The sequence below is a fragment of the Nicotiana tomentosiformis genome, chromosome 4 (assembly GCF_000390325.3).
Source record: "Nicotiana tomentosiformis chromosome 4, ASM39032v3, whole genome shotgun sequence".
Lineage (NCBI taxonomy): Eukaryota > Viridiplantae > Streptophyta > Magnoliopsida > Solanales > Solanaceae > Nicotiana > Nicotiana tomentosiformis.
The window spans coordinates 11,588,793-11,598,888 of NC_090815.1; the positions used below are offsets into that span (position 1 = coordinate 11,588,793).

Sequence of the window (10,096 nt, forward strand, 5' to 3'; positions counted from 1 at the left end):
AATACAGAATTAAACAGATGTAATCCACATTTTTACCTCATTGTATTTATAAATACAATTGCGTTAATACATGGAATACAACACAATAGCAGCAAAATTTATATAGAATTAATTTTGTTGAGTTAGATTATGAGTGATACACGCTAATTAATCCTCTTTTCGTTATTAAACAACTGGACTCTCCTATTTTTAGGCGAATTTCGCTACTGTATTCATAAATACAATGGTACGAATACAGTCGCACGGCTTGACTCCCCTATTTTTCTAGGTGAATTATGCTATTGTATCCATGAATATAGTAGCGCGAATACAGTCGCCTAACAACTAAACAGCAGTTATAGGAAATTAATAACCGCTAAACAATAGTGATTTTTGGATTTTTTTAAAAAATATGAGGTGTCCTGGCCATTTGAATTTAAGACCCAAGGGGCAAGTGCACATATAGTCATTCTCAGAGGCGCTATTTAGATATTAACCTGTATTTATTTTTATCGTGAAGTTTTAAATTAAAAATCTTAGCTTCGCCATTTTTGTCCTAAAAATTAAAATTCACGCTAATTCCTAAATAACAGTCTTTTACAATAGCTACCTGGTGTCATTTCTACGTGGGTTTTCCCCGCTTAGTGGATCATCAAGCCACCCCCATAGGTGCAAAGAACAATCGAGCACTAAATATGTAACTGCACCCAATTTTACACAAGATTAAATTAATTAATTATATTATATAAATTAAGTGAAAAATTATATCAATTAACATGATTAAGTGATATATACATATATTCATCATTCATCAGTTTTATGTAATATCAAGTACGATTTTTTTTCATGTGATAGAATGACGTTTTATGTTCTTTTGTAAAAGTCTGAAACACAATAATTTTAGAAACTATTTAAAGAAAAGTGTAAGGCTATTTCTTAAAATTTGTTTCAAACGAAATTGTTCAAGCTAATAGATTCGAAGAGCATATACTGTGAGGATATCCAGGTATATTTTGGTCAGTTAAAAAGCTGGTGAAGTTTTTTTCCTTGTGCCAAAGGAGCTCATAGTTTTTAGTGGTCTCACGGGTAAGAATTATGGTTTCGAGCGAACTTAATAATTTTTGCTTAGTAAAAAATTCATTAAGTATATACAAATATTAAATTTAAAACTCAATTATTAATATTTAAAATCGTTGTTCTAAAATTCAGAACTCACAAAATTAAAATTTGATTCCGTCTTTTTTCACAGTAGACAGAAACATAGGCATCACAAAAAAAGTGAGTGTGCGCGAGCTTTATTTTTGTTTTTTCCTTTTCTACTGTTTTACCTATTAAAACGCCTATTTTCTTTTAATGAGAAATGAGAAAGTACACAAATCACCTCCCTAAACTTCGAAAAGCCAAGTTGGCCGAAGGGAGTCATTACGGCATGGAAATGCAGAACGAATAATACAGTGTTTTTCATTCGCTACCACATCGGCACTACGTCATATTCCACTTAATTTTATTTCTTTTCTCTTTTCTCTTTTTTCTTTCCTTCTTTATTCTCTATTTTTCTTTTTATTAATCATTGTTTTTTATATAACTTCTTTTTTCTCTCCGATCTTGAGGTGAATAGTATACTTTACATTCACATTAGAAAGATTAGAGATTGATTTTAACCGTGCAGGCGGATCCAGAATTTCATGGTTACGAATGTCACTATTTTAATGCAAAACGACCACTAGTGAAGAAGATTGAATTAGGGTGTAAATTCAGTCGATTCGATCAGTCTTGAATTACTTCGGTTCGATTCGATCCATTTTGAATTTATTCAATCTAATTTAAAATTTATTTTATGCATAAACGAATATGCGATACATCCCTTTCATCTACATGTAGCTGATTAATATTATATTATGTCTTTAATGCATCACTATTAAAAAAAATTATAATTAACAAAATAACATTATATGGATAAAAAGAAAATGATTAGATTACATCCATCCAAATAAAATACGAACAAATATTTAAGATAAAGAAAATAAGAGAAATTAACAAAAACAACAAAAAAGGAACAACGATCGCATCAAGAGAGTCTCGATCACATGTGTTGTGCATGTAATTTCAGCACTTCAACCACGACGCCTTTAGTCATTTTGTGACTTAGGGTGCCACTTGTTCCTTATGTAGGTGTTTTTGTGAAAAATACTAGTATGTATATAAAACTTTATTCTAGCTACCGGGTAGCGTGCCACCCCCAACTCAATACATAGATCCGCCCCAGCTTGCTATCTTCTTAAAATCTTTAAATAGGGGCAAGTGCACAGATAATCATTCTCATGGATAACAATTAGATATTAGACATTACTTATTTTTGTAAAAATCTTAAATAGCTGCCATTTAGGGTGTTTTTGGTATAACGAAAAATATTTTCCAAAAAAATATTTTCTTGAAAAATAAATAGTAATCTTATTTATTTTTCGGTGTTTGACACGCAAATTAAGGAAAATAGCTTCCCAAGAGTATTCATAAATAATTTAGATATAATAAACATGAAACCATAAACTTTCGAACCAATAACCTTCCGAACCCACAAATTTCATAAACTTCCGAACCGCTAAATTTTCAAAACCGCAAAATTTTGAACCCGTAAACTTTCAAATACATAAACCTCTGAACTCATAATTTTGGAACTTATAAAATTTCGAACTTGTAAACCGAAAGATGAAAAAACTAAAACTGAAAATATATATTAAAAAAAAATAATCAGCGCGCGAGGGGGGGGGGGGTGCAAAAAAGAAAAAACAGAAAGTTTAAAATTACAAAGAAAAAGTATTTTTTTTGTGTGTGTGGGGGGGGGGGGGGGGGAGGGGGGGAGGTTGCAGAAAAAAGAAAAAATAGAAATTTGAATTTACAAAAAAAAAAAGGTAAAAAAAGTAATTTTTTTGTGGGGGGTTAGTATGGTGAGTGGTGACGGAAAAAAAAACAGAAATTTGAAAAGAAAAAGAAGCCTTTTTGGAGAGATGGGGTGGGGTGGGGTTAGCTGGGTGGGTTAGGTAATAGCGTGGGAAAGGTTGAGAAGGAGTTTTGAAAAATGTTTTCCCTTCTCTTTAAACCAACCAAACATGAAAAAATTGGAAAATATTTTCCTTATACCAAACACACCCTTAGAGTGATATGGTGTCATTTAGAATTATGGACCCTGCAGCTTAATCCCTATTGATGGGCCTGAAATGGACAAAAGGGCCCATATATAGTTTACTCCATAACAACAAAAAACAAAACGTAGGCCAAAAATAACGCCCACCGTGGGGCTCGAACCCACGACCACAAGGTTAAGAGCCTTGCGCTCTACCAACTGAGCTAGACGGGCTATTGACTTTTAAAGCCAGCGTTATGATTTTAAAGTTTATCGAAGTTGAGGAAGAAGATGGGTTTAATAGAATTTCGTTAGCTGTGTCTTGATAAACGTTTGGACATGAAAATTGTATTTTTTGGAAAAAGATTAGTAATTGTAGTTAAGTTGAAAAATAATATTTGGATATGTATTTTATTTGAAAAAATGTTGCAATTTTGTGAATGGAGAAAACAGTTTTTCTGAAATTTTAACGTGGTCAAAACCCCTTTTTGGTTTTTGAAAAACTCATTTTCGAAAAATTTCCAAAAACTTGCCAAATTTCGTGGACAAACACATTTTTGAAAGAAAAAAAATTGAAAAAAGGGAAAAAAAACTATGAACAAACGGGCCTTATTTTCCTCCTCATATCTTCACCCCTTGTAAGAAACTCAATTTTGTGAAAAAGTAGGAAAGGCCATTGTATTCCTGCGCTCAACTCAGAATTATTATTCTGAAACAGGAAGTTCCTGATCGTGCTATTCTATCGTAAAATTTCTGATATATTTGATAATGATCAATTCCAATTTGTGCAAGAAATCGCTATGAACAATTATATTCACAAAGATAATTTATGAACCAAGTGACTTCAAATAACTCAATCAGAAGTTGAACAATTTGAGATAGCTTCATATTCTTTTGTTAAGTTTTAGTTATGGGATCTACCGCCATGCTTTTTTGATACAGCAGCTTTAAACAATGCGATGGTTCGACTTAGACCCATCAATGCGATGGTGTGACTTAGACCCATCAAAATTTTCATAGGCGCAAGTGCAAAGATAGCTATTCTAGGATGTTATTTAGAGATAGTGCTTAACTTCAGATTAATTCGAGACATTTTTCTCCTAAAAAGTTGAACTGAAAAACTAAAATTCAGGACATACTAGCTAATTCCTAAATAGGAACCCTTTACCATGGCTATCTGGTGTCATTTCTACCCTTGATCAACAGTCAACATACGGTGAGACAGCTTACCTAATCGGGCCAAGATCGGATGCTATATCGCACAAATGGTGAAACAGTTTATGTCAGCGTCTATAAGTACTCCTCAGTGAAAGTAAAGCTATGCATATGTTGTGCTATAAAAAGGCACCATTAATTAGATTCTTGCCTAATCAAGCAATCTTCAGTCATCTCAAGTAGGCAAAGGAAAAGGAGGGGGGGGGGGGGGGGGACATAAAAGAGAAGAACAATGGAAGAGTAGAAACTTGAAAGTCAAATAGAGAAATAAAAGAATAAGATGACCCAACAATCAACTCCTTACCCACTCAATACTCAATATCTTCAATCCAACATGAGAACAAAAATACAGAAAATAAAGCTGGAATATAACAATGCAACTGCATTTCTGATCCAGTAGGAAGTAAGTATTTTCCTTTCATCAACATTGTCACTCTAGGAAAATCAGAAACACTTTCTGTGGACAATAGAAGGACCAGATTCGTCATACTCTGCCTTTGCAATCCACATCTGGACAAAAGAAGAAAAGAGGAAAGCCCCATCAGAAATTATCAAGCTTCTAGTTAAGATAGACATAAAAAACAAGGCAAAGCTTTTTCTATTAGGAGAGAGGAGGATGAAGCAAACCTGCTGGAAGGTGCTGAGGGAAGCCAAGATAGAGCCTCCAATCCAGACACTGTATTTCCTCTCTGGTGGGGCCACCACCTTAATCTTCATGCTGCTAGGAGCCAGTGCAGTAATTTCTTTGCTCATTCTATCAGCGATACCCGGGAACATGGTAGAGCCACCACTGAGCACAATGTTTCCATAAAGGTCCTTTCTAATATCCACATCACACTTCATGATAGAGTTGTATGTAGTCTCGTGGATTCCGGCAGCTTCCATTCCAATCATTGATGGTTGGAAAAGGACCTCAGGACAACGGAAACGCTCAGCACCAATGGTGATCACCTGCCCATCCGGGAGCTCATAGTTCTTCTCCACAGAAGAGCTGGTCTTTGACGTCTCGAGTTCCTGTTCATAGTCGAGAGCAATGTAAGCAAGCTTTTCTTTCACGTCCCTGACAATTTCCCGCTCAGCTGAGGTGGTGAACATGTAACCACGCTCCGTGAGGATCTTCATCAAACTATCAGTGAGGTCACGACCTGCCAAGTCCAAACGGAGAATAGCATGTGGGAGGGCATACCCCTCATAAATTGGGACAGTGTGGCTGACACCATCACCAGAGTCCAACACAATACCTGTCAAAAAGAAAATGAATTAGATGCAATAACCAGGACTGATAATAACCATGTCGCAAATAACAAGGTTATAAGTTTTATAAAATAAATTTGCAACCAACAAAAAAATGGTTTTGTGCGAACTGTGGCCAAAGATGTGCAAGGATAGATCATCCTAGAAATACATAGCACACGGTGCATTACTTGCATCAGTCCAACTACTTTTAAAGCATTAGCTATATACTTTTTCGAAATCAGTCATCGGATTCACTAAGTATCACAAAAATGCAAGATCTTTTTGAGGTACTAGCATCAAGAAACTTTAAAAATCTCAGTCGTTTAAAATGAATATGCTAATAAAGAAGGAAAAATTTCTTACCGGTGGTACGACCACTGGCATACAGTGAGAGTACAGCCTGAATAGCAACATACATAGCTGGGGTATTAAAAGTCTCAAACATAATCTGGGTCATCTTTTCACGATTAGCCTTTGGGTTAAGAGGCGCTTCAGTTAGGAGGACTGGATGCTCCTCGGGCGCAACACGAAGCTCATTGTAGAAAGTATGATGCCATATCTTCTCCATATCATCCCAGTTGCTAACAATTCCATGCTCGATTGGGTATTTAAGAGTTAAAATACCTCTTTTTGATTGAGCTTCATCTCCCACATAGGCATCTTTCTGACCCATACCCACCATCACACCAGTATGGCGGGGCCGGCCAACAATACTAGGGAATACAGCTCGTGGAGCATCATCTCCAGCAAACCCAGCCTAGATAATAAACCAATATAAGAATTTCTTTATTTTGTAAACATAATAGACCACAAGGTAAACAAGCATCACTAAATGGAAAGAACATAATAACACGTCAACTCTGCTGTGGTAAAAAAAAACTTCAACCTACCTTGACCATTCCTGTTCCATTGTCACAGACAAGTGGCTGAATATCCTCTCCATCTGCCATCTTATGCTACTTCCTGCATTGAAAATGAAACTTCAGCAAAAGATGTGTCCAAAATATTACCATCTGATTCTACTCTTGCTTCCGTATACTAGCTTTTGCTATTTCTAAATAACAAATAACTTTATACGCATGTTGAACACATAAAGTCCCACAGAAAGCTAGCATCTTTAGCAAAGTTGGAAAATTTTCATCAAAACAATCAGAAATAGCCAAGTATAAGAAAAGCGTTGCCTTATGGGGAAAGATGTTCTTAATATCCTTCATTCAAATGTTACTAATATTTGAACGACTGTTTTTTTCAGTTTTTTGAGAAATTTATTCTCTTTGCAGGGAAAAAAAAAATAAAGGCAAACAAACTGCATTATAATATTTTTAAAGAAAGTAATAGATATCACTATAGCTAATGATTATAACCAGTGCATCAACAAATAAGTAGAATATGCTTCACAGCATCAGAGTTCTTTGGACATATTAAACCAGCTCAGAAAATAGAACAATGAAGTTGGTCAGAGAAAGCTACCACAAAAAATCAAGTTGAGGATACCGAAAATGTAATATCGGGCTGCGATGGTAATGAGAGAGTTGGGTTAGTCCATGGTCAACTACAACAAAAAAGGAAACACTAACTGGTGGTTACATGATATATTTACCACCAATTTATTGGTTGAATTTTACCTTTATTAGGTTCAACAGATACAGCTTTTCTCAAATTTTTAAAAGCTGTACACATTCCATAATACACAACACACGTCAAATTTCATACTTCCCCCATTCTAGTTTATGTGAGGCTATTTCTTTTTTAATATATTTAAAAAAGAATGACCCTTTTCCAGATCAGTAAACAATTTAACTTGAACTTTCCCTTTTAACCTTGATGGCAAGCTTTTAAAGCCACAGAAATATTATGACATGTTAAAGATAACAAGTTTCAAAAGTCATATTTTTTTCTTAAACTCACATCCAATCAAGTAGGATCACATAAAATGAAATGGAGGGAGTAATACTTTCCCACAAATGAAACTGAATAGCTTCTATTTCACACACAAAGCTACAACGAGACCCAACAAACCATATAATTCAGATCCCCACATCATTAGATATAACATGATCATCATGAAAGGCATCAACGATCATTCTACTGCACTGTGATTATCGCAACAAATCAAAACAAACACAGGCGACTAGAGCTGCTTCTGTTGAGCGAATACAAACTACGACATTATCAGTTAACGAGCACAGATCTATCACATTCATAAAAGTACTCACCAGATCCAACAAATTCCTGATCAAAACCTAAAACAAAAAAAACTCCTAAAAAGAAAACAATTCTATCTTGATGGATTAATCAAATTTGTGAATTTTAACCCATGATAGAAGATTAATTACCATTTTACCAAATTACTAAATAATCCTTATCAATCGATTTACCTATTGACCTGATTGTGTAAATATTTATCGTCATCACTCAGTGTATGCAACGAAATGAAAAACGAAAATTTTTAACAGATAAACAACGGAAGATTAAAATGAACAGATCTATAGATCGAAAACACAATTATTACAAAAATCAATCAATTACGCCTCAACATCAATATATAACAATTCTAAAAAAGAGCGAAAAGAGGATTAAAATAGGAAATGAAGATGAATTATTACCTTGAGATTGTAGAGAGAGAAAGAGACAACAGGAACGGAATGAATTGCACAATGGGAAGCCTCTTTCTATTCAAACCCTCTAGAGGAAAATGAGAAAACAGGGGAGAGTTTATATTGAAGATTGATGAAGAACTGTCATCCGTTGGATTTGTGATGAACGGTAATGAGTGACAGTCAGCGTAACACGTCGTGGGTGGGGGCTATCATTGCCTCACTGCTTGTTAGTGGTTGTCACGCACTGACAGCTCCCTATTTTATCGCTTTTTCCCTCATTTTTCATTTCTTTTTTATTTCTTTCTTAATTTGTTTTTTAGTAGTACTAGTAGTCGTACGCTATGCGTGGTAATTATTAAAAAATATTAATTAAATTAAATTATCACCGAACTTATTTGAACATATTATATCGTATTGCTTTAATAAACTTCAATTATCATCTTAGTTGTCAATATGATATACCCAATAATAAAATTTTTATTAAATTAAAAGACTTATATTGCCATTGAATAACATTTTGTTATGTATTTTTGTTTGTTATATTATCCAATGTTTAGTATTTTTATATTGTTAATAGAATTTTTTATTAGCATATTATTTTGTTTAATATTTATGTCTGCTCGCTTTTTTTAATCTATTAAATTAAACGGACATATATAGTCATCGAATAACTTTTTTGTTCAATATTTTTCTTTATTATATTATCCAATATTTAGTATAATTATATTGTTAATAAAAATTATTAGCATATTACTTGTTTAATATTTTTGTGTGCTACTTTCTTTTTGTAATATAATAGAAGATATATATTTTATTACTCTTGAAAGATTTTTTTATTTTAAATTTTATTATGTTATTCTCAATAATATTGTCTGAATTTTAATGAATAAATATACTTTTTATTTCAGAAAATAAAAACGAAAATGATTTAAAAATATAAAACAAAGAAATTAACTAACCTAAACTGACCCTTACATTGTTAATAGAAATTATTAGCATATTACTTATTTAATATTTTTTCTGCTACTTTCTTTTTATAATATAATAGAAGATGTATTTTATTAATCTTGAAAATTTTTATTATTTTAAATTTTATTATATTGTTCTCAATAATATTGTCTGAATTTTAATGATAAATACACTTTTTATTTCAAAAAAAGAAAAAAGAAAATGATTTTAAAAAAATGAAACAAAGAAATTAACTAACCGAAACCAATCCTCACCCATGCTTGAGTTAATTTTAGGTAGTTAATTTCTTTGTTAATTAGACTTTTATTCTATGTTTAAATTCAAATTCAAAAAGTGCAACTAATTATTATTAATAAATAATGCATACTTTAATTTTTTTAAATTAAAATTAAAAAAGAAACTAATTATTACTTAACCTAACTAACTTTGTCCTAAAATTGCCAAGTGACTTTTTATTATGTTGCCACATGGCTTACTATAGTGTCTTTGCCTCTTTTTTTTTTTTATTATATATAGTTATAGATTTAATTTTTAAAAAATATATAAACAGATAAGTAATTTAATATTTTGTCATAAATTTACTGATATTTTTAATAATTTCTATTTTACATCATTTGCCACCAGCAAGTGAACTTTTATTAAATCTCTACTCAAATATTTCTATCTATAAATTTGAAATAATATTTTTTTTCTTTAAATTCGAAATCAAATTATTTTCTGTATAAAAAATTATTGGTAGTATTTTATAGATATATACTACCATATTAGGATGAAACTACTCCCCAATTTGGATTGTTAACTCAAAGAGAGCAACTAATTATAACAATACATAATGCATAATGTAAATCATTTAAAATTTAAATTAAAAAAAATATTATTATCTAACCTAACTAACTTTGTCCTAATTTGCCAAGTGGTCCATTATGAGGTTGTCACTTGGCTTAATGTGGAGGTTTTTTCTCTCCTTTTAATAATA

At 32.3% G+C, this 10,096-nt stretch overlaps 1 protein-coding gene and 1 non-coding gene across 2 annotated transcripts; both read right to left on the reverse strand.

Moving 5' to 3' along the window:
- Nucleotides 1–3,261: 3,261 nt before the first annotated feature.
- On the reverse strand, nt 3,262–3,334 carry TRNAK-CUU (transfer RNA lysine (anticodon CUU)). Its single transcript has one exon. It is a non-coding gene; the product is annotated as a tRNA-Lys (tRNA).
- A 1,262-nt stretch (nt 3,335–4,596) lies between these two features.
- LOC104085552 (actin-97-like) lies at nt 4,597–8,383 on the reverse strand. Its single transcript, XM_009589609.4, has 5 exons — nt 8,158–8,383; nt 6,442–6,514; nt 5,915–6,308; nt 4,943–5,556; nt 4,597–4,825 (listed from the first exon to the last, which is right to left on the reverse strand). Exons 2-5 carry the CDS (start codon nt 6,499–6,501, stop codon nt 4,760–4,762), a joined length of 1,134 nt encoding a protein of 377 aa, XP_009587904.1. The 5' UTR covers nt 6,502–6,514; nt 8,158–8,383; the 3' UTR covers nt 4,597–4,759.
- Between the last annotated feature and the right edge of the window lie 1,713 nt (nt 8,384–10,096).

Bases quoted from the DNA above. Each gene is read 5' to 3' on its own strand.
- LOC104085552 (XM_009589609.4), bottom strand. From the start codon at position 6,501: ATGGCAGATGGAGAGGATATTCAGCCACTTGTCTGTGACAATGGAACA. The intron at 5,557-5,914 runs GTAAGAAATTTT...TCTTTTTGACAG, and splicing joins TGCCAGTGGTCGTACCACCG to GTATTGTGTTGGACTCTGGT. The intron at 4,826-4,942 runs GTTTGCTTCATC...TCTTTTGTCCAG, and splicing joins CCCTCAGCACCTTCCAGCAG to ATGTGGATTGCAAAGGCAGA.